Raw genomic sequence first — 24,626 nt, 5'->3', positions numbered from 1 at the left:
TAGACCGAAAATACCCCATGAGGAAGAGGATGACTTTGACCTCCATGACTGTACCTAGCATCTGGGTAAAGCTAAAACATCTTTGTGGGTGTCCCTGCCATCCATCAGTATGTGGATGATGAACTGGCCTTGGAGTCCTCTACACTGACTGTGGGACTAAGTTCCCCAATCCCCAGATGCTCTGGGAAATGCATTCAGTGATAGAGGGAATGGCTCCCAGGGAAGACATTTCACCAATGAAATCACTGGCCTGGTACAAAAAGACAGATTAGGTTAGTGTTTGTATCTTCTTAAAAAGCTCTCCTAATTATCCACTCATCTGATCATCACAACCAACTTGCCAAGTTAGACAGACTGAGCACAGGCAACATCCTCATTTAGAGATGAGATTGTGAGCACACTTAGAGATAAAGTCATTTGCCTGAAGACCTAAGGGGCAAGGGGTAGGTGGGGAAGAAAAGGGCCACCAGGAAGACTGGTTGAAGCCTAGGCAGCTCCTTCAGGTATCCCAAATCTCCAAAGGGGAGGGTTGTACATATTCTGAATGGCCTTGCTTCCAGGTTGCTGGAGACCTGGACTACCTATCCCTGCTTTTGTAATCAATGAAGAACTTGGTTTCTTAGGGCTGGGGGTAAAGAAAGCATTGGGGATATGAGGCACAGGCCCATCCTAGGGAAATGTTGGAGAGAAGTGCCCCTCCTCTCTCCTTCTTCCCTCTTGACTTTAAATTACACTTCCAAAAGCAGTGGCCCAGTTGTCTGGGCCACTGAGGGGCCCCAGAGGACCCTGGGGTATACTCACCAGCAGCAGTGCTTCCAGTTGGTTGATATAGATCTCTTCACTGGCTAGGAATCCTGAGAGAACCAGCTTCCTCATTTCCAATCCTTTCCCCGCCTCCACCTGAGGAAGAGAAAAACAAAACAAATCATTTCATGAGTAGAAAGGTTAAAAAAAAAATCATTAGCCAACAGACAGCCCCCCCCCCCCCCAGCTAATTCCCTGGGATGTCCTGCTCGGAGGATCCACAGCCAGACGTCCTTAACCTCTGCCAGAATCCGCATTCCCTCTAGAGCTTGGTTCCCATGTAGATATCAGAGTTTTCAAGGTTCTCCTTTGAAAGGGGCTCAGTGAAGGAACTGGATGACTTCATCAACTTCTGAAGTTAAAAAAAAGGAGCAAGGCTGAGGGTAGTATTAACTAACCCACTTTTCCAGAGTTTCAGTTTCCACATCTGCTAAACTGGGCTCACAAGGCCACAGAGTTAAGAGATTGTTGAAATCACTGAGTCCAAAAGTCAGCAAACTATAGCCCCCAGTCAGCTTTTATATGGCCCCAAGAGATAAAAATGGTTTCTTACTCTGTAGTTTGCTGACCCTTAACTAGTGCAGTCCGTTCATTTTACAATAAAGGGACTGTGGCCCAGAGAGATGAAGGAGAACTTATCCAACATTACACAGTATGTGGCAGTAGGATTTGAACCCAGAATCTCAGACCCCAATGCTTACATTTTTTGACTATATAAAGATAATAATGGTATGTGTAGGGTTGAATTGAGTTCAAATGATATATAAAGCACTCTGCAAACCTTATTTAATACTTGTTATAAAGGTTCTCACCATCTCCTGGGTCGATATCTTTGACCAGGCTATTCCTCATGACTGGAATGCTCTCCCTCCCAGCCTAGGAATCTCAAATGCCAGCCTGTGTTTAAGCTCAAATACCACATCCTCTGGCAGGGTTTTCCTGATCTCTCCCCACTGCTAGGATCACCAACACTAATGAAAATCTGCTACATTTTATCTTCTGATTTCTGAGGGTGGTCCTGCATTGGAAAGGCAGTCTTTTGTCTTTCTTTGTCTCCCCAGTTTGTAGCTCAAATGGAAAAGGGTTTAAGAAAGTTTTGATCGTTTCCAGGTCCTTTCCCCTTCGAGATTACCTTCCACATTTGTCTTGCAGGTACCTGGTTATTTTTATGTCTTCTCCCCAGTTAAGATTGGGAGCTTTTGGAGGGAAGGAGCTGCTTTCATTTGTCTTTCTAGCTTTACTACTTAGCAGCATTCTTGAGTAAGTCCTTAAGAAAAGACTGGATCAGTCATTGTTAATGATAACAATACAACAACCATCTTAAAGATATCTGACCTATCTTATTATGACACTGCTATATAGGTATGTGGATAAGAGTAGCAGGATCCAGCCAGGGGTCGATAGCTATTTCCAGCAGACTGGGGGGAGGTGAGGTGGGGGGATTTTATAAATGACCATCAGCTTCCCTCCCCAAAGCTGAGAATAATGTGATGCATATTCTGGGCCCCTACTGAACCTATGGCTTCTTTGCCAGAGACATAGGATATTGCTGAGACAAGAGGGTTCTAGGCTATGCTTCTGGAATCCTGAATCAAGATGCTTGCCTCAGTAGAAGACATTTCACCAATGAAATCAATAGCCTGGTACAAAAAAGAAAAATTAGGCTGGTGCTTGTACCTTGTGAAAAAGCTCTCCTAATAATCGACTTACCTGATCATCACAACCAATTGCCCATATTGTTTCTAATATGAAGTTAATACTATAGTATATATTGATATAGCAATACAGAAATATAAAATGAATAATTAATACCCTGTCCAAGGTAATGATTTCACCTGAATTTGGGCACCATGATGTCATAGATAGCGGGTTAGACTTGGGTTCAGATCCTACCTTAGACATTTACTAGCTGTGGGACCTAGTCACTTAAGTTTATTGTGACTCAGTTTCCTCATTTATAAAATGATGACTTCTAAGGACAGATTCTCAGATCCTATAAATCTGATTCTCCTGGGTCCTTCTACCTTCCAAATATCTCATTCTTTCTTGTCTCTAAAACAGTCACCTTCAGTTGAAATCAGAAACAGTCAATGTCAAGCTAATCCAAACACCCTACAAAGAGTATCAGGAAATTTGAGAATTAATAAACAGGGTCACTGGGTCATAGGATTTAGAGATAGATGAGGTTTATTTAATCCTCTCTCATTTCACAGATGAAGAAACTGAGCGAGGCCCCAGGAGGGGTATAGGATAAATCCCACCCCAAAAACTGCTGCTGGAAAGTGTGACTGCATGTTAACACTAGTTATTCTGGGGGAGCTAAGGCAACCCAGGCGCCAGTGGAGTGAGCAGATTTGGGAAGACAAAAACAAAGGTGTGTATCAGCAAGGATTAAGAGACCTTCCTATTCAACTAATTTCTTTTTTAAAGACTTCCATTTTCAAATGCAACTTTCAGTAATTAACAGTAATTAATATTTTATTTATATATTTTCATCTCCCTGGGATGATTTTCTAGGGGATGCTAATATTCGGCATAGGGGAAAGGACGCTGAACTTGTAGTCAGAGGACCTGGATTCAAATTCTGCCTCTGCTATTGCCTGCCTTATGACCTTAGACAAATTTAACCTCACTGGGTCTTACCTTCCAATCTGTAAAATGGAACCTCTGAGGCTCCTTACTGCTCTCTACCTAGGAGCCTTTGTTTGAGATTTGATTTCAGAGTCTTGTGGCTCTGGCTTTCCAGGCCAGGGAAATGCAGACAGAAAACTTCACAGTAGGAGCTACTACTGGGACCCTTTAGGTTCTGGACCTAATTCTTATGTCCTGAATCCCTTTAGAAGCCTATGGGCTTCACCTCAGAGTCATGTTTTTAAAATGCATAAAATAAAATACATAGGATTAGAAAAGAAACCAACTAAAATGAAATAAGAGTTTTAGATTGAAAGATGATCAAGGTATAGATTTTTTTAAGTTTATAGATCCTAGGTAAAAAATATAGATTTTACAGGGTGGGAGGGAAAGAGTGACTTGCCTTTGGAACAATCAAAATCTCTGGATGTACCTTAACCAATTGTCTAAAGTCAAGAAACAATAATGGTATCTCCAAGTAGCCAGGTTCATAAACAGACCTCAGATGAACAATGTCACCAGACTTCCTCAAGTGTCAGCTTCATTCTTCATGACTCCCCAAGCCAACTCACCTCCCAGCTTCCTTCTCGACAAGCCTATAGCTTTGGTTCTACTCAGCTTCCTACTTCCTAGGATTTTTTTGTTGTTCTTATGAGAGCTAGCATTAATTAAGCCTGGGGGTAAATCCATACCACTGTCATTCTTATTATTATATTACTACAATTAATTAGTCATCATCATCATCATCATCATCATGGCTAGCATGCTAAGTATTTTAAAATTGTTCTCATATTGGATCCTTCCTCAAATCCTGGGAGGTTAAGTATTATTATTATCATCTCCATTTTACAAATGAGAAGACTGTGGCAAATAGAGGTTAAATGATTTATCTTAAGTCACACAGTAAGTACCTGAAAATTGAGATTTGAACTCAGGTCTTAGTGATTCCAAGTCTGGAGTTCTATCTGCTGTGCTATCTAGGCTACTGATCCCTGGATAAGCTCTGGTATTTTGCCCAGGAAACTATATGTGATTCAATCATAACTAAGGTTGACAGGCAGGTAGGCAGACCTCAATCTAAGTATGGTGAAATAATTTCTTCTCCCATGGCAACCCATGAAACAATGAAAAAAATTAAAATAGTCTTAAACCCTAGAAGGCCCTCTTCCATTTCCACAGTGATGATAGTGAAATAGCACAAATAATCCATTTTGTAGATATTCTATGAAAAGAGAAGCAGCATGGTCTGTACAGTGGCTAAAAGTTGGCCTCAGAGCTGGGAAGATCTGGGTTCAAGGCTTGACTCTGACATATCCTGGTTGTGTGACCCTGGGTTAGTCACTTCTCAGTTCTAGGCAATTCTCTAGACCTATAAGTTGCAGAGAGGAAGCTGGCATCAGGCTAGAGCTCCTGATTCCAGTGAGTCCCATTGCCATAAAAATGAAGTTAAACAGAAGACAGGTGTAGGGGTTGGACCTATGATTTCAATGATCTAGAAAACACCTGCCTGAGGAGCACTCCCCACCTCACTGCCCCCTCTAGGCTAGAGAACTGCCAGAGTAAAGAGTTTAAGTGACCAGTGCAATGTCGCATAGCCAGACAGTATGCATCCAAAGTTTGGACTGGAACCCAAATTTTGCTGGCTCTGGGTCAGCTCTCTAGCCACTGTCAAAATAAATAATAGCTACTCTCGTTTTGACAGTTGGTCCAATGACTAATACACTGTCATACTATTAAAAGAACTAAAGAGCATCAATGCTGATAATCTCATTATAAATGTACAGGTGGGGGGCATCCATCCATCCCTAGTAATGCAATTAAGAGGGTGTGCCAGCCTCAGACCTTTTTTGGATGGGATAAACTCCAAGTTAAAGAATCAATTAAAAACATAAACCAGGCAAAAGGAAGTACAACTTTGTGGGACATTTGGCTAACTTTATCTTGCACCATTCTAATGAGCATGAACAAAAACATGATAGCAAAGATAGCCACAGCAGAGGCATCAGCATTTATTGAGGAACAAACAGAAGAGAAATCCTATGAAGTCAAGCTAAATAAATAGAACCTTGGGTCTGGAATCAGGAAGATCTGAGTTCAAATCTGACCTTACACACTAACTAGTTGTGTCACTTTAAGCAAGTCGAGTAACCCTATTTGCCTCAGTTTCCTCAACTGTCAAATGAGTTGGAAAAGCAAATGGAAAACTACTCCAGTATCTTTGCCAAGAAAGCCCCAAATAGGGTCACAAGGAGTCAGGTATGACTGAAACAACTGAAAAAAAAAACCCAGTCTCCTATTCCTTGATCCTTGGAAACATCCATGAGAAGGGGAATAAAAGATGAGTCCAAAATCTTTTGGAAAATATGTTCTTAGAAATGAAAGAAAGCAAAGATATAACAATGCCTCAGTAGCCTCATATATTATGAATATTTTCTTCCAGAAGAGTGCTGGAAGGCACCAAACATTACAAAACTGAAACTAATTCTAACTTAACAGATAGGAAACAACGCTGGAGTCATATAAAAATCAGCTGCCTGGGCACAGTCAGCCCATTGACTAGTTAGTAGGGAAGGTCTGTCATTATTAAATTAGAAAAGAAGCTTGAAGATGAGAACTGCAATCTCACCTCACAAGCAAGTCTGACAGACGAGGAAACGTGGGAAAGGGAAAAAAGAAAAGAGAAGGAGCCTGATGAGCATCATTTTTTTTGAAAAAATTTAACCCAGTTATCATAAGGAGGAGATCAAAGGAGCCTAGAAACAACCCTGGGTGGAAGACCTCCTGTTCCATCTTCTGATCAAGGAGAGAGGCAAAAGCATCAAGACCAAAATAGGTTTAGACTGGGGGCTCATGTGTGACACAATCTAGGAGGTTGGCAGAAGACTACAAAGTGTCTCATAAAAGACCCAAAAGTAACGAGGATAAAAAAAACAATCTCCAGGAAACTGGGCTTGAGACTCCACAACAACACATTGTACCAACCCAAGAGTACTTAGTCACACACAAATTGATAGAAGGGCAACAAATACAAAATGGAACAGATCTGTTAGTTTTCAACTGGATGATGTCTTTGGTCCCTTTCCTCTAACTGGGCCTCTGACTACACTGAGACAGGAAACCCCCAGGAGAGAAAACTCCCTCTCTTTTCAACATTTAGGTTGAGAGTGCCCTGAGATGTAACTGCTGTTAAGTGTTAGAGGAGGGACTTGAGCCCAGATCTTCCTAACTTTGAGGCCAGGTCTCTAATCATACTACCATGTTGTCTCAGCACTTCTATATTGATCTGCATCGACCAGTGCTCAGAACAGTGTCCGGCTGACAGTAGGCACATATTAAGTGTTTCTTGATTGACTGATCTCATTTTATTATCAGTTGATCTTTAGAATATGGTCAAGAGTCCTATGGGATTAAAGTGGGAAGGAAACTCAGTGCCAAGTTGAGGAAACAAAGGCACAAAGTGATTGATATCTGTTCAGCATCACAACACAGCTAATGAGGAAGAGAGCTAGAATTGGGATCCAAATTCCCCTACTACAAACTCCAAGCACTTTCCCCTGCCATGTGTTGCCTCTTGGGGGTGACCACAGAATCATTGAACAGGAAGTTCCCAAGATCAATACTATCTCACTCCCTCCTTCACCTGCAAAGATTCACAGATATCTTAAAACATCTTCCAGAACCACACAGTAGCATTTCCTGAGTTCCCTTGAATAGCAACCAAAACCACCACCTTGTCCTTGTTCTAACTTCCTTTACTCTGTTTATGGTACCACCAAATACTCTCTCAGTTAGGAAGGTTTGATTCCTTAAAATCATATGCCTTTCTCTCCCTCTCCCTCTCCCTCTAATGAGCCCTAGAGATTCTTCCTTCATAATGACACATCTGCTTTTTCCTCTCATCACTAACCTCATGCGTGATAAAGCTGCAATAACAGCTTCTTTTTAAAATATATATAATTTTGATTTTTGACTCTCTGAACTTGACAACCATCAAAAGACACTTGCATTTCCTTATACAGAGACCAGAAAAAGAGCTTGTATAGGAAATCATGAATCACTATTATGTTCTGTTTGCTTCACCACTGCTCTCTCTGCCTCCAGTCTCCCCATTCCAATACATCTTACACAACGCCCCCAGATTTTTTAAAAAATCAACTGAACTTTTTGTGGCAGCAAAGGATTGTAAACAAAGTAGGTGCCCATCCACTGAGGCATTGCTAAACAATAATGAATGGAATAAATATCACTGTGCCTGAAAAAAGATGACTATGAAGAACCCAGAAAAGCATGGGTAACCTTGCATATACTGGTTTAGAGTGAAGTAAGAGATGCACCAAAAATGAAAAACTGGAAACCTAAGAGGGGTCCATCAAATGCGTTAAAGGTTAAACAAATTATGGCACATGAATATAAGGGAATACTATTGAGTTACATGAAATGATGAAAAGGATGGGTTTAGAGATATGAACTGATACAAAGTGAAGTGAACAGAACCAGGAAAACAATTCATAACAACATCACAGTAAAGGTAAATAACTTTGAAAGACTTAAGAATTCTGATTGCTGCAATGACCATGTAGAATTCAGGAGAATTCATCATGGAGAGGAAGGGATTCAGGGTTCAAATTGAGACACATTTTTGAGACATTTCCTTGACTGTGCATATATGTTGCAAAAAATTGTTTTTTCTTTTAAATAAGATAGAGAAAATAAATGTTTCTTAATTGAAAATCAAAGGAAAAAAGTCTAAAATGAAGGAAGGAGAACCAGGAAAGTTATGTATGATGACCACAAAAAGGCAAAAGTAAAGAAAATTTAAAGTGACCACCATATAATTATAATGACCAAACTTGTTTCTGAATAAGAAATATGAGACTTTACCTCCCTCTTGTTCTTGCAGAATTGGGGAACTATGGATGTGGAGCACTGCATATACTAAAGAATTTGGTTAATGTGGCATTGTTCATTTGACTGTTTAGCTTCCCCCATCTTTTTTTTTTTTATTCTTTGCTGCCTAGGGGGTAGAAAGAAAAGGACTATTCTGGGAAAACAAAGGTGATGTGAAACTTTTTTCAAGTGAATTTTTAAAAATAATCAACAGTCAGCTGCATGTTTCACCCCCTACTCAAAAAACCTCCACTAGTTCCCTGCTGCTCTCAGGACACAGTCCAAACTTTTCCTTTAGCTTGGTATTTAAGGTATGCCACAATCTGGCTCAGACTTTATTTAATTCCAAAGGATTTACCATGGGTTTTACTTCAAGCAAGAAGCAAAGTTGAGAATGAGCACGAATATCTCAGACTCAGTGGTTTATACTTAATTTCCCTGGCAATGAAGCTTTTGAATTTGTGATGAAATCAGAGCAGTGTATCAATCAATAAACATTGATTGGGGTGACAGAAAATAAGCAGAGCAGCTCTTGTGCCCTTCAAAATATTTATATTCTGAGAGGAGACCTCTCTCTCTCTCTCTCTCTCTCTCTCTCTCTCTCTCTCTCTCTCTCTCTCTCTGTCTCTCAGACTGGCCCAGTTTAGAATGGTATGGAAGGACAGATATAAGAGACATAGTCCAAGTGAGAAGAGATGAGAGCCAGCACTAGAATGGAGTAATCTGCACAGGAGGGAAGGGGATCAAGAGAAGAGACTAAGTGGATTGACGACTGACTGTATATCAGGGCTGACAGCAAAAAGGCAAAGAGGACTCAAGGTTTGGGGAGGGGGTGCCTGGGAGGGTGCTACTGCCCTCAAAAGAAATAGCCAGTAAGGGGGAAGGTGTAAGGGGGATGGGAAGGGAAGATGAGGTCAGCTTTGTATGTATTGGTCTTGAGAAAATAGCAGATCATCAAGCAAGATTAGAAGCTTGGGGTTAGATTTGAGAGTCATCTGTGCAGAGGTGATAGCAAACTATAGGAATTGATGAGAGCATCAAGGGAGAAGAATACAGAAGACTTCCCCCCGAGAAAGGGGCCACAGGCACTAATCTGGACAAATTTTTGTCCCCAGAGGGATCAAATCTACTGATGATCTTCTCTAGGTAATCCTTTTGGGAGGAAGCATTGCTTGAGATCATTAAGATCCTGAATCTTAGTATAAGAAGAGAACTTGGAGGCCATCTTGGTTGAACCCCTTATTTCTTAGAGGAGGAAACAGCCAGCTAACAGCTGGGTTCATGTCATATTTCTGCCCTGTAATGTTGGGGTAAATTACTTAATCTCTCATTGCCTTAGGCAACTCTCCAAATTGCCAAATTTTAGAGTAAGTCCTAACCTGCATTGGTAGAGCAAAAGTCCCCATTGGGAATCCCCTGGGTCATTGAAATCTCAGATCTGTTCCCCATCCCCCAAATTCAATCTTCTGAGCATTTATTAAATGCCTACCTTAAGCCAAGTACTATCTTTGGTTACAAAGATCTCTGGTTATGTCTCCCTAGAATGCCTTATTATGTGACTGTAGGTAAGACACTTAACCTCTGAGGGTCTTAATTTCCTTACTATCAACTGAGGACTTGATCTACTTCCTCATCTCCCAGTTCTGGTTTTCTTCAAGTCTGCAAAAAGCCTTGCTGCCTTTCCTCCACCGACTGCCCCCCAGTTTATCCTCATTTGTACAAAGTTGTTGGGGGGGTTGTCTCTCCCTTGAGCCTATAAAGTTCCTTGAGTGAAGGGACTGTCTTTGGCTTTTATTTGTATCCCCACTAATTAGCACAGTGTCTGGCCCATAGTGGGATCCTAATAAATGCATGCTGACTGACTGAGTGAGTGTTGCCTGGCTCCGGATCTGGAATCCTAGGTGGTCTCTCCATCTTCCGGAGCTCCCAAGTTCAGTCTTGCCTCAGGTTTCATACTTGACCCAGGCTACTTTGTATCCCTGATCTCTCTCTGGTGGCTCCAGCTCACCTCAGCCCAAAGACAGCAGAAACACTTCCAGACACTTTGTTTCCTCATCAGCCTAGCACACTAACCTATATTCCGAAGCTCCACTAAACGTTTGGGCTACTGCTGCCCCTGCTGGGGAAAATGAGTCACAGGAGCATAGATTCAGAGCTAGAAGGGACCTCAGAGGTCACCCCCTTCATTTTACAAATGAGCAAAACTGATGCCTGCCGGGGCTGAACTGAGAAGCACGTTCTGGGATTCAAACAAGGCCCAGGGTATGCTGGGAAATGGCTAACAATAAACTCTCTTCAGCTTTATATTTTCTCCATCACTCCCCTGCCTCCATTACTTTCTTAATTCTAGACAATCAGAATAATAAATCCAGTCCCAAGTTGTAGTGTTTGTTAATCCAAAGTGTAAATTTAACAATCGGCTCCAGATGACTCTAGCAGTTTCCTGCCTGGGTCCCTTGGATTCAACTTAGAGCTCATCAAATTGTATAAAATTCTGTCTAATTTTTAAAGGTCTGGCCCCATCCTACCCTTCCTACCCAGTCTTCTTAAGCTTTGTGATTCAACTATCCTGTCTACTGGTGTTCTTCACGCAAGATGCTGCTCCCCTTCCCCCAAATTCTGAGCATTTATTGAGCGCCCACCATGAGCAGTTCTTGCCTCTGTACCTTTGCAATTCCTGGCCCCCATGTCCAGAAAGCCCTCCTTCTTCATCTTTAAATTTCTACCTTTCCTGGCTTTTAAGACCCTTCTCCTTTGCCTATCTAATTACTCTCCAGTGTGTGTGTGTGTGTGTGTGTGTGTGTGTGTGTGTGTGTGTGTGTGTGTAAAAACTATATCTAGTCCCCCAATCATCCCCCTCCCACTTCTAGTTAGGATAGTTAATGCCTGTTCTACGGGCATTTGTAGGAAATCGGATCACATGGGGGAACCTGGAAGTCACATCCAGACTGTCCCAAAGATCAATCGTGCCATTTCTTAATCAACATTCATATTCTGGTAATAGGTGCTGAATCAGGGGAAAGAACCTAAGCGCTCCTTGTCAAGTACTGCTAGTCCTGTGAAATGTGACTTCCAGACAAAATCCAGAGCCCACAGCTCCAAACAGAGCAGGAGAACATCGAACATGTGCTGATAATGGAGATGAGGACTTCTAAGTTACACAAAAACTGAGATGCATGTGAATAAACTAATCCCAAAGTGGCATGGATAGGAGTGGGATGTTTTTCCCCAAACCCTGTAAAAATGAGATCTCAAATCCCTGCCCCCATTCCCTTTCCCAGACTCTTCCTTCTCCATTGGGTCCATGCTGCAAAAGCTCCCAACTAGAATCTGAGGGCATGGGAGTGATTCTCTTTGCCCATCCCCCGCTCCTCCTGCTCTTCCCATCCCTGCCTGTCTTCCTCCACCGCCCCATCCTGTTCCTATGCTGTCTGCCTTTCTATTACTTTTTACCACTGTTTTCTGTGTTTTTTGCCCCCATACCCTCTGCCAAGTGTAATCTTTTCCAGCCTGTACCCCAAACGGGCCTGCCAGCCCAATTTCCTAAATTAATGATCAATTCAGTGGGTCTATTTGTATGAATGGGTGTGTGTGTGTGTATTTGTGTGTGAGTGTGTAGGTATGATGCCCTCAGCTGTGTGCAGACTGGCTTCCCCATTCGTATAGGAGGGGCTCTTTTTGACTTTGAATCTCTCAGAGATTAATATAGAACACAATATCCAGTAAGCACCTAATAAAGACTTGTTGGCTGACTATACTACAGCTTTCAATCCAACAAATATTGTCTCATAAAATTCAATATCATCTACCATAAAATTAGACATATTACATGTACATATTGAGAAATAGAAATGCATGATACATACACACATACATATACATATCTGTATACATGGCTAGACAGACAGATATGAAAATTATAGAAAGACAGAAGGCACCGTTTGCTAGGTACTGGGGTCCAGGGCCTCAGAGAGATTAGTCTGGTTTTTGGTTTGTTTGGGGTTCTGTTTTGGTTCAGACCTCTAATTTCATTAGTGCAGGCCATTCCCAGGAAAACGTCCCCAAGCAGCTTCTGGTTTCACGGAACTGCCCAGAGGAAGCCTATGAAAGCAGGCTCAAAGAGCCCACACAGATACCATAATGCAAAACAGACAAAGAAGAGCTCAGGAGAAACCCAAGCCAAGGACAATGAGATATTCAGAGAGGAATATCAGACCTATGAGTAAATATTTACCGAGAGCCTGGCTCCTGCCTCGAGTAGCAGTTTACAGATCCAAGCTCCTAGCGTAACCAGAACAGCCCCTTGGCTGGCACCTGCTGAGGCAGGAGGATGGCCAAGGGCAATTCAGAGAACTCTCTGGAAGCAGCCTTCACCCAGTTGGAAAGGACTCAACTAAAGTGGAGGCTGCCTCCACCCTAACTACTCTAGGTGTCAGACTGTGATATGACCTGGGATTTCATTGGAACAGGAGAGAAGGAAGTACCCCTGGCCAGGCAGGCTGGCACCATTTTATCTCGAAAGAATCACTAGAGAGGGCTTCAGAGCAGACAAGTGAATTGCCAGGATCACACAGGCAGTCTTCCTCAGAGGCAGAACTTGAACCCAGGTCTTCTTAGCTCCTATCTCTAATGATCTTTTCCCAATCTCTCTTCATTTTAGGGCCTTCCCTCTCTTAATTATTTCCTGTTTATTCTGTGTATAGTTTATTTGTATTTATTTCTTGCTATCTCCCCCATTAGCTCCTTGAAGGGCAGGGTCTGGTTTTTGCCTTTTTTTGTAACCCTGGAGCTTAGGCAAAGGCTGATACAAAGTAGGCCCCCATTTAGTGGTTCAAAAAATCTTTAGGGGTTCCCAAAGATGGTCCAAAGTGTTTGTGCTAAAAAGTATTTAATAGTGCTTAAGCAGTAAATAATTTTAGAATATTATGAGTAGGATATTAAATTGCTGTGGGGTTCACAGGGTTTGGTTTTTTTCTGAAAACACTGGGAATCACTGAGTTATCCCATGCTGCCTTTCTTTCCACTACATTTCTTATCTGATATTTATGAGGTAGTTGAGTGGTACAGCAGATACAGTGCTGGTCCCAGAGTCATGAAGACCTGAATTCAAATCCTCCCTCACATAACACTGTGATCCTAAGCAAATTCTTTTAACCTGAATCTCTGTTTCTCCATTGGTAAAATGTAGATAATAATAGTATTATTAGATAAAGGAGATAATAATAGCACCTACTCTTCTCAGGACTATTGTGAAGAAATGAAAATTACAGGATGACATTTGCAAAACTTAGTGCATCTTATACTTGCTAGTTCCTAGTCGGTGCTTTCAATGATCTCATTTGCACATGTGAGATATCATTATTCCCTTTTTACAAAAGAGGAAACAGACTGTCAGAGGTCATACCATCACAGATTTCAGAACTGGAAGGAATCAATTCTCATTTTACAGATGAGAAAACTGAGGCCCAGAAACTAGCAGCTGCCTTTCCCAGGGTCACTCAATGAATACGTGTCAGAGGAAAAACTGGAAACCAGGATATGGGGATTCCTACAGATAAGGGATGGCTGTATGAGATACTGCTGATGCCCCTTTCTGCTCTTAAAATTCTCTGATGCTTGCCGCAGCTGGCAGTCATGTACAATTTTCAAGCTGGCAAAGTGCTATATATAATTTCAACCCTGTGATTATTACCTTCATTTTACAAATGAGGAATGAGGAAATTGAGTCTCAAAGAGATTAAATGACTAGCCCAGGGACACACAGCTAGGATGGATGCTAAACTCCTGTTGTCCTTGAGGTAAAAGATGTGTGGTAGTTCTCTCTCTCACATATACCCCCTTTTTTTCTTTCTCTCTTTTTTTCTCTCTCTCCTTCCCTCTACCTTGAATTACAAAAAGCAGGCAAAATATATAATGCAGGCCCTTTGATTCTATTAAGACTCAGCCACTGATCTAACTAGACCAGGATGGAGAGTCTTTTTTCTACCAAGGGTTATTCGGATATCTATAACCTAATTTGTGGCCATAAAAATTATTAACTTAAAAATTAGCCTGCTATATTTGGTCAAACATTTAATTAATTCACCCTGATCTAAACAATGGGTAAACTCAGCTGTTCTGGCTTTTCAGATGGCCATTCTTATACAGAATATGGAAGAGTTCATACTCATCTCCCCTCCAATACCCCCAAACTGATGACTTGCCCTAGAACACAACAGGGTTGACAAAAACAAAACAAAACAAAACAGATAAACCACACCACCATCACCACTACTGACCAACTAGAGCTGGGAAGGCCCAGGAAATCCACATGTGTGCTTCACCATGGGCTCTACAATCCAAGTTCCCTTGTGTCTCCACAGAGTCTGGGAGGCTTTAGAGAACAGAGAAGGTGGGAAAATCAACTGGAACAAGCAGAAGAATATCTGCAGAACCAGCCATCTGCCAAGCAGCTGCTTGGCCCTGGCTCTGAGCTCCAACCTCCATCTCATCACATAACCCCCATGAAAAAATAAATCACCATGGAGAAAACAGTTCTGGCTCCACAGTATCCCTTTCTTACGCTGTAAGGCATGGAAAAACAGAAAAAGCATAGGATTAGAGTTGGCAAAATCTGTATTCCAATCCCAGTTCAGTTACTTGCTATATGCCATTAAATAGATCTTCCTGGGTCTCAGTTTCCTCATCTGTAAAACAAGAGAATTGGGTTAGCTGGCCTCTGATATCTTCCCAGAGCTAAAGCACAGACCCTAGGACTATTTTTGGTGGGAAAGAAGCCAGAGAGTTTGCCTCTTTGCCGCTGCCTCTACACCTCTGCACCTCACTGGGGCTCCTTACTTGGAAATAGGCTTTCTCTGGGAGAACAAGACAATGATGGACATAGACAGTAAAATTCCCATGAACTATCACAAGTTTCACTCAAAGACCTTCACCAAAATTACCAAGGAGACTCTTCCTTCCACCTTTCTCCCTGCTCTCCCCACAAGCCGTCAGAAATCAGCATTTATTTAGCTCCTGCTTCAGTGTGCAATCCCAGCCCCAAATTAGGAACATTTTCTCAAACTTAATGGGGCTATTTTTTCCCCTTCAATATTTGGGGCCCAGTTAATGTTCTAAAGTCACAGGCACAGCTCCCTGCACCTCCCAAGGGATTCCCTGGAGCAAACTCATTCATAGGATTATACCTCAGAGGCCAGCTAATTCTTCTTCCTTATTTTACAAATCAGTAAATTGAGGCCCAGAAACATTTAAGATCATGGGGGGTATATGGCTGGAAGGGACCTAAGAGGCCACCTTGTACAAATCCTTCATTTTAAAGAGGAGAAAGCTGAGGTGTTAGGAGGTCTTTTCCAAGGTCATATAAGCATTATTAGAGATAGGATCCTAACCAAAGTCCTATGACTTCAATCCAGAACTCCATCCACACTTTAAAGAACCATCCCATTATGCCTCTCATTTTGTATTCCTCCCTCAGCTAATAGATACAGGTCCTTTATAGCTTGATCTCTCTTTCTCTCTCTCTCTCTCTCTCTCTCTCTCTCTCTCTCTCTCACACACACACACACACACACACACACTCCCCAGTTCCAGAAACCATAGCTTGTCTGCACAATGTTTCGCCTATCAGACTGGGAGCTTTTGGCATTGATTTTCTTTTCTTTTCTTTTTTTGGTTTGTTTTTGTCTTCTTTTGTATCCCTATCATTTAACACACTGTCTGAGAGAGGAGACTCTTAGAATGGGGGAGAAGAGGGAATGAAAGTCTAATTCCAAGGTCCATTGGATCATAGCCTTTCCTCAATCTGGAAGTTGTATGGAATTTCAAGATTAAACGGAGACTGTGGCACCATGCCAAGCCTGTGGCATAGTGTCCCTGAGCTGCTATAAGCTTCTCCAAGCCAACACTAAGTAAGAAACAGGCAGGGTGGGCGCTTCTGGCAAGAAGCCAGTCCAGCCTGCTGGCTCATTCCCTTTTCCTTGCCTTGGTTCTGGAGCTAAAAGCTTCAGGAGGAGAAGAGGTAAGAGAGGCCTTTCTCAAGGAGTCAGCTATTCAGGAGGCACTGAGTTGGCTTCCACACCCCTGTCCCCACTCCAAATCTGATGGTGTTGTCACTCCAGCCTGACCCAGAGATGGCTGGCATCAACCTGGGGGGCTGAGCTAGAAGCTGGCCCTAGCCTGGAATCAACTGACCCTTCCTGTCCTCAAGCAGAGGGTGTGGTAATAGCCCAGTCAGTGCTCCATAGCCCCCTCCCCCAGAACACCTGCCCCAGCTGCCCTAATCACCTTCCAGTTACTTCCTCTGGCACAAGTCTCAAATGATAGACAGGACCAGCTGTGAGGGCTGTAGCCAAAGTCTGGCCTAGCCTTCCTTTCTGTGGGGCCTGACAGATGATCTCATCAGGGTGACAAGAACCTGACAGCAGTGTCCCAAACCCTACCCCTCTGCTTCCCCCCCACCTTATTCTCTGATGCCTTAGTTCAACTGGGATGGAATGATGGACAAGCCCATAACAGATGTGACCCTTATGGGATGGTGTGTGTAGTTCCTCTCTCCCAAACCTGCAAGCCGGATGAGCCCCACCAAAATCCTGCTACCATAGTTGGCCTGAAGACTTCCTCCTGCTGCCTAGCAAACCTTGTGTCATCTCTCTCATCCAGGAAATAGGGAAGAGGTACCTTTAGCAATCTCTCCCTTCAAAGAAGGTAGCCAAAAGCTGGCACTTAAGTCCCTCGAACTCTGAGCTGGGAAAGAGGGCCTGAACTATTTGAAGATGACCCCCCCAAATCAGTAAAAATAATTGGGGGTTATTTGAATTTATAAACTGATTTGGGGGGGTCAATAATATCTACCGACTGTCTCTAATCCATCCCCCTCACAGGTGCCAAAGTGCTGCTTGGAAAGGAAGCTCCAGACTAAGCAGGTCAATGCCCTTCACAAGAAGCCCTGATGGATCCCTACTGCTTGGCCTTTAAAGACCTTCACCATCCTGTTGGCAGCCCACCTCTCCGACTTCTTACACATCACTCCCCTCTGCCACACTCTCCATTCCAGTTCAAAGGCTGCTGCCCTGCTGTGATTCCTCAGCCAGGACATTCTCTCTCCCATTCCTATTGCTCTGCCCTGGCTGCCCCCATGTCTGGAATGTATTCCCTCCTCATCTCAGCCTCTCAGAAACCCTGACATCTTTCAACAGGCAGTTGAAACACCACCTTCTCCACAATCCTCCCAGATGCCAGGGCTTCCTTTCCATCTCATCCCATGTCAAAATAAAGCACTACTTATCTGCTATGAATTTTACATTGTAGGAGGCATGGTAGAGTAGAGAACGTGTCAGCCTTCCTGTCTTTGCTGGAGACAGGAAGACCTGGATTCAAATGTTCTCTCTGACCCATATAACCTCAGACTCAGTTTCCTCATCTATAAAATAAGGTGGTTGGCTTGGATGGCCTTCTAGATCTGTGATTCTATGTAAATACAGTTGCTTTGAAAGATATAAGACCCCATACAAAAAAGGGGGATGTTATTTTGACTTTACAGGTAATTTATTGACGGACAAGAAAGTCTGAGGACAGAGATGGTGGAGGAAGTCAGAGGAAGCTGGGCGTAGAGGAGAGTAGTCACTTCCAAGTGTGCATCAATCAGAAACAAAGAGGGGTGGGGGGAAAGAGACAGAGGCAGAGAGAGATAGGGAGAAACAAAGACAGAAGGAAGAAGAGGGAGAAGCAGGCAGACAGGCATAGTCTTCATGTCAGATGGTTCACCATCACCTGGGATGAGACAAAGTGGCATGATTTGCAAAAAATCTGTTTCAACAAAGCTTCTCAGGAAGACATCTAAACTAAAAAGGTTTGACCTTGTTTGCCATCTGCCCATACAGCTCTACAGTTTATACCACATTTTCCCAGCACCAGTCCCCAGAGGCAAGTTACTATCCCTGCTTAACAGGTGGAGTACCTGGTGCTTAGAGATGTCCAGCCATTGATTAATGATCCTGTGGGTGGCAGGCAGGAGCCAGATCTGAGTTTGAACCGTAATTTTTTTTTTTTGCAAGGCAATGGGGTTAAATGGCTTGCTCAAGGCCACACAGCTAGGTAATTATTAAGTCTGAGGCCGCATTTGAACTCAGGTCCTCCTAACTCCAGGGTGGGTGCTCTATCCACTGTGCCACCTAGCCACCCCTGTGATCTTCTAATAGTAATGAAACTCAAGGCCTTTTAAAGTCATAGAAATAGAGGAAGAACTGCCTTTGAACTCCAACTGGATACTATGGCAGCAAGATGAACCTGAGGCTCTCCTTGGTCCAGGAATCCTTCACTCTTTGTGAGCCCTGGAACCTCTGGGCAGTCCAGTGAAGTATGGACCCCTTCTTACAATAAGGTTATTAAATAATTGAAAGAAATGCTAAATTTTAGTGAGAAGTTAGTGAAAATGAAGATGCTGGCCTCCTCCATCTCCCCCCAAATCACAGATTTTCCTGAAATCTTTCCATGGGCCCAGACCTTGTACTGAGCCAGAGAGACAAGTATGGGCCCACCTGGTCCATCTCTCCTCCACTGAAGATAGAACAACTGCTGAAAACATTCTCTAAGAAATGAGAAGGCAGCAAGATGTCCTTCCTGGTCCCCAAGTAATAACGGACAGCTACTCATGGGATCATGGGGCTAAAGCTGGAACGGACCTCAGAGGCCATCCAGTCTGATCTCATCTCACTCAGGAGGAAAGTGAGGCCAAAGTCACCCAGGTGGTAAAAGCCAGATTCAGAGATGTACAGATGGGACCTAAGAGTCTTTCTAGACCAATGAATTCATAAGCTAATGAAAGCTGAGATTTAAAGCTGGAAAGAACCTTGTTGACCCCCTTCATTTAGTAGATAGGGAAACTGAGGGCCCAGGAGATGAGAGAACTTTGTCTGAGGTTGCACACACACACAAGACCTGAACATGGACCCTGACTCCCCACTGCAGCACAACTGGCCCATCCTACACTCAGATGAGGCCCAAACCCTCCAAAGCCCAGACACAGGAGACATTAGATGCCAGGGAATCACTACCAACAAGGATGTCTGGGACAGAATGGGTACCAAGGGCCAAGAGGTTCCCATGAGTCAATGCTTCAGCCCAAGGACACTCATACAGCAAATGGTATTAGAGCACATTATGATGTGCAAAGGTCCCAGTCCTATACAAACCTCCTCCCCTCAAGGCAGCCTCCAAAGGACTCAGAAAGTGAGAGGCTGTAGTGTAGAAAGTGCTGCTCCTGTATCAGGAAGACACAGGTTCAAATCCTGCCACCACCACTTCCTACTGGAATCACCCTAAGCAAGCCACATGAGTTCTCAGGACCTCAATTTTTAGAAAAAATGAATGGGTTCAATTGTATTACTTTTAAGATCTGTTCCCACTTTAAATTACAGCTATGATCCTATAAACTCTGAGCTCATGGAGAGAATGAATTCCCAAAGAACAGCACCCCACATCTCTCCTGGGAGATGAACCTCAGTTTCTCATCGTCTCAAACACTGGGAGGAGGCTGTGCCATATTAGTCCCTTGCCCATAGCTGACACTCATGGCATGGCTGCACCCTGTGCATGTGTGAGAGGTGGAGGGGAAAGAAGGGAGGGTTTGACCACAAGCATGACATGCCAGTCTGCTCATCCAGCAGAAATGCAAAGTGGGTTTGTGTGCTCATAACCCGGCCTCAGAGAAAAGGGAAGTAAATATCCAAGCACAAGTGAGGCAAAAGGTGACATGCTCTCAATTTTTGAAGCTCTGGTAGATGGAACAGGGGAGACAAGACAGATCCTGGAGTCAGAGGAGGGAGCTTCAAACTTTACCCCTCATGCTGCCTTCAGGACCTTGGGCAGGTCAGACCTCTCTGGGCCTCAGTTTCCTTATCTATAGAGTTAAAGGTTATAGAGTTTGTGGTCCTTCCCGGCTCTGAATTTATAATCCTATAAGCCTATCACGTCTTAGCTAGAGAAGCAGGTCTGGCTTCAAATTCTACTTTATCTATTTATAACCAATTATTGATGTTGTTTTCAGTCATGTCTGACCCTTGTTGATCTCATCTGGGGTTTTCCTTTGGCCAAAATTATTGGAGCAGTTTGTCATTTCCTTTTCCAGTTCTTTTGATAGATGAGGAAACTGAGGCAAACAGGGTGAAGCGACTTGCCCAGGGTCACACAATCAGGCAGTGTCTAAGGTTGGATTTGAACTCAGGTGTTCCTGATTCCAAGCTGAATGCTCTACCCACTTTACCCCTTACTTGTACTTATTACTAACATGACCTCTTAAACTCCATGAGCCACAGGTTTTTTGTTTGTAAAATGAAGGATTTAGAGCAGGTGTGACCAACCTGCTGGCATGCAGCCCTCTGGGTCCATTCATGCTGCCCCTCCCTCCATTGCTGGTGGTGTGAGCTGCATTGTAGTCATGAGCCCTTGACAGGTTTTTGTTGAGCCATGTGGCTCAGAACTAAAAGGTTGGACACCCCTGGTTCAGAGTTTAAGAGTAAATTATTGTTCACCCCCCACCCAGGGAGGGGAGGGGAGGGTAAGAAGAGAGAAGGTAAGGTAAATTGCAAAAATTGCCATTTAACAAAGGAGAAAACTGAGGCCCAGAGGTGAAGTATCTTGGGCAAACTTCCACTACTAGTTATACCAAACTGGAATGTCCTAACATTGGGTATTAGAGGTGAGACTGGAAGCCATGTCTCTTGATGGTTCCCGGCCCACAGCCGGCATGGAAGCATTCAGCATCCTGGGCAAATCCAAGTCCATACATGTGGGCACTCTCTTTCAGGCTGCTTGGCTTTTCTGTCTATGGGCTCCCGGCCATCACTTAGTCACCAGCTTTCCACCCACCCGCCCCCACCCACCACACATGCCCCCTCCCACCCCAGCAGCCACAAAACAGAAAGTAAATGAGCAAGAATGCTAAAGTTAGACATGCACTAAGAAGTGGGCCCAGGCTGGAAAGAAGGGCAGTCACTGCTCCACCAGGCCCCTGCCCATAGCCCCCAAAGGCCCTGGCACCTTCCTGCCTGGCCCGAGACTGCGAGAGGGTAGACAGGGAAGATGGCTGATGCAATCAGAGAAGAACAAACCACCAAGTCAAGGGACTGTTGACCCTTCTCTCTCCCAGTGGTTGGCAGGTGCTCCCATAGATGGGACTGCCTGGGCTCATATAGTGTGCTAATGCTGCAAGAAGGACCTCTGAAATCACTGAGGATCACAACATCATAGATCTCTTGGGTCATCTAGTCTAAATTCTTTACAATGAGGAGAAAGGAGACCCGTAGATATAAAAAAAATCAAAGAATCAGACTTAAGAGGTAGACTTAGAAGTCTTAGAAGACTGAGTTCAACCCCTCAGAGTGGTGAAATGATCTGACTGTGATCACCCCAGAATATTAAGCATGAGAGACAAAATTTGAACCCAGGTCAGCCCTCTCACCCTGAGTCAATGACTCCTCTTTTCACTGTTCCAAGGTGCTTTGAGGTCAACTGAATTGGGAATGGATCTTTATTTTCATTGATAGGAAACTCCCAGAGAGAAAGCTCTGTTCACCAAAACAGATCATATCTGCTCTGCAGATAGACTTAAGAGAGTTGTAACGGGCCCTCAAAGGTCAAGGGACTTGTCTAGGGTCACAGAGCACTTGGCTCATATCTTCTTGGTCTACTCTATGCACTTTGACATTCTTCCTCCCCATTTTACAGCAGGATGAGATGGAGGCCCCAAAGGGCAGAGATGAGCCCAAGGGCATCCAGGGAGTGGGCAGCAGGCACCAACCAGCCATCCCAGCTACCTGGGACAGGCGGCCTCTCCAAACCCCGTCCTGCCTCCTGCGGCCTCAGCTGAAGCCTGGGGTTCCAGGCTGGGAATTCTCTCAGCCCCACATCCTGAACATCTACCCAGAGCCACGGCACTGCTGTTACCATGGAGGCAAATGAATCATCTTCTCCCAGCCCCTTGTCAGCCAGCTCTGCTGGGGCAGGGGCTTTTACAGGCCTGGGAAAGCAACAGGGTCCACGGCCTTAGAGCTGAGGGGAGCCCCCGGGGGCCCAGCTGGCCTGGGGGCGGTGGGCAGCCGTCCCCCCGGAGAGCAGCTGCGTGCATCCAGGCCACTCCATCCTATCCCCCTCCCAGAGCAGCTGCCTCCCTCGGCCAGCAGGCCCCCTACCCCCTGGCAGAGCAGCTGGCCACTCGGTGGGCCAGTGGGGTTCGGCCCGGGGCTCCCTTCCCGTGGACACCATCTAGCTCCCCCAGGAAGCCCCCTCGCCCAGCCCGCCAGACTCGGGTGACGTCTGCGTCACGCTCCCACCTTCAGCGCCACCAGGAACGGGGAGCCCGCGTCGGGGCTGCTCGGGGTCCCCAGCTCACACTCGTCCAAGACAAACACATCTTCATCCTCCAGGACCTTGTCGAGAAAGCTGATCGCCTCCTCTTCCTCCTCCATGGCCGCTGCAGCGGCGGCGGGCCGAGGCCAAACAGGAAGGCGGCGGGTCCCACGCAGCGGCGGCGGCTCGGAGGGGGTCGGGGGCGACGGCGGGGGCCGGGCGGGCCCGGGGCCGGGGAGCCGGCCTACAGCGGCGCGCCGGCCTCCCCGGAGTCAAGCCTGGGAGCCGGCCCCGGGCTCCCGCTCACAGCCTCCATGCTGAGCGCTCTCCGCCCCCTCCCCCAGGGGCAAGGCCGGGGCTCCGGGCCCCCCCAGTCCTGGCCCAGGGCCCCCCGCCGCCGCCGCGCCTGTCAGCCGAGATCCGCGGCCAGCGACCCGGGGAGGAAAAAGAAACCACCCGGGGCGGCCGCCCGCCACTTCCTTAAAGTCTCTGGCGCCGCGGGCCCCGGCCCGGCCCGGCCCGGCCCCGCTGGGAAGCGAGCGCCCCGCGGGAGCCCCGGCGTGAAGCCCGGCGTGCGCCCCGGTCCAGCCCGGCCCCGGTCCCTGGCTCCTGTGTCGTCCGGCCAGGGAGCTGGGCCAGCCCGGCCCGCCCAGCCCAGCCCAGCCCAGCCCCGGCCCCACAAAGCCCGCCCTTTCAGGACTCGGAGCCGGAGCTGCTATTAATACACAGGAAATGCACGTCTTGACTTGCGAGCTGTGGTCACCGGGCGCCCTGGCGATGGGCTCCTCGCGGGGCCGGCTGAGCCGGGGCCTGGCCAGGCGGGGACGGAAGGGGAAGGACCCGGCAGGCCCGCTCCCACTGCCAACCCCCGCCCCCGCGCAGCAGAGCTGGGGGAGCCCCTTCTCCAAACCCCCGCCCCACCCCGTAACCCAAGGGGAAGGGGAAGGGGGAAGGGGTGGGGGGGGACCCAAACCCGGCGGGGCTCATTAACCCTTGGGGCGGTAGGACCCAGCCATCCCAGGCTCTCCGCTCCTCCCAGGATCACACAAGCAGCCAGTTCCAGCTGGAAGGAGCCCTGGAGCCCAGATCTCAACTGGGAAAGGGTCTCAGAGGTCAGGCGGCCCCACACCCCCCTTTTACAGATGAGGAAACTGAAGCCTAGCACCAGCCCTGGAGTCAGGAGGGCTCGAGTTTAAATCTGCCTTCAGACAAGTAATCATTACCTAGCTGTGTGACCTCGGGCAAGTCGTTTATCCCCACTGCCTTGCCAAAAAAAAAAAAAATTCAAAAAACCAAGGATCCTAACTCCAGAGTCAGAAGCCATCTGGCCCAACATCAAACCTTGTACAGCTGAGGAAACCAAGACCAAAGGAAGTCAACCGATTTGCTCAAGGCAGAATCAGCATTTGAACTCAGGTCCTCCGATCCCAGAATTAGAGCTTTACCCACTACCCATGACTCCCACCGAAGGCCACGCATTCAGCTCCTATCTGCCAGGAAAGGCTCAGTATCCCCTTCACCTCTGCCCCATTCTGGCTTTGCTCAGTGTCCCAGTGCCCAAACTCAGTCAACCAGGCAAGAAGGGAAAGGGAGAGAGCAGTTCTTGACTCAGGCCAACTTGAAGTCTGCACAAGCACCCGTTCACATACTGCTTAGCACCTCTGCTCCTCCCTACCTTCTTTCTGGATCTCTTTTGGGACCCAATTCATTCAGCTCTCCCAGAGCCCCAGGAGCTTTGGCCTCACAGATAAGAAGGCCAGGTACCCATCTGCCTAAGAAGACAAATGGGGTGAGTCTGGTGGCAGCAGCCTAGGACCATATCTTCCACCACACAACACTGACGCCTAACCAAAGTTTCAGGATGGAGACTGCCACTGTATTGTTTCAATTGGATCAGAAAGCAGAGAAAGAAAAGAAAAAAAATTCTCTCTCTCTCCTACCCAATTCTTCTCCATCCCCCC

The 24,626-nt window shown here is 45.7% G+C and overlaps 1 protein-coding gene across 4 annotated transcripts in view; it reads right to left on the bottom strand.

Moving 5' to 3' along the window:
• The window catches only part of ABR (ABR activator of RhoGEF and GTPase), a 291,714-nt gene that overhangs the window by 122,944 nt on the left and 144,144 nt on the right, over positions 1-24,626 (bottom strand). For 3 of the 4 annotated variants that reach the window (XM_074189144.1, XM_074189147.1, XM_074189145.1), the window contains exon 3: positions 802-900. In XM_074189144.1, the coding sequence (XP_074045245.1) occupies positions 802-900 (99 nt within the window). Of the gene's footprint in view, positions 1-801; positions 901-22,649; positions 22,834-24,626 lie in introns of those variants that run through there. The other variant, XM_074189146.1, reaches the window with a different exon arrangement.

The sequence above is a fragment of the Macrotis lagotis genome, chromosome 5, assembly GCF_037893015.1.
Source record: "Macrotis lagotis isolate mMagLag1 chromosome 5, bilby.v1.9.chrom.fasta, whole genome shotgun sequence".
In the NCBI taxonomy this organism is placed as follows: Eukaryota; Metazoa; Chordata; class Mammalia; order Peramelemorphia; family Peramelidae; genus Macrotis; species Macrotis lagotis.
The sequence above is the reverse complement of the archived record's forward strand: the minus strand, read 5'-3'. Positions and strand labels throughout refer to the sequence as shown.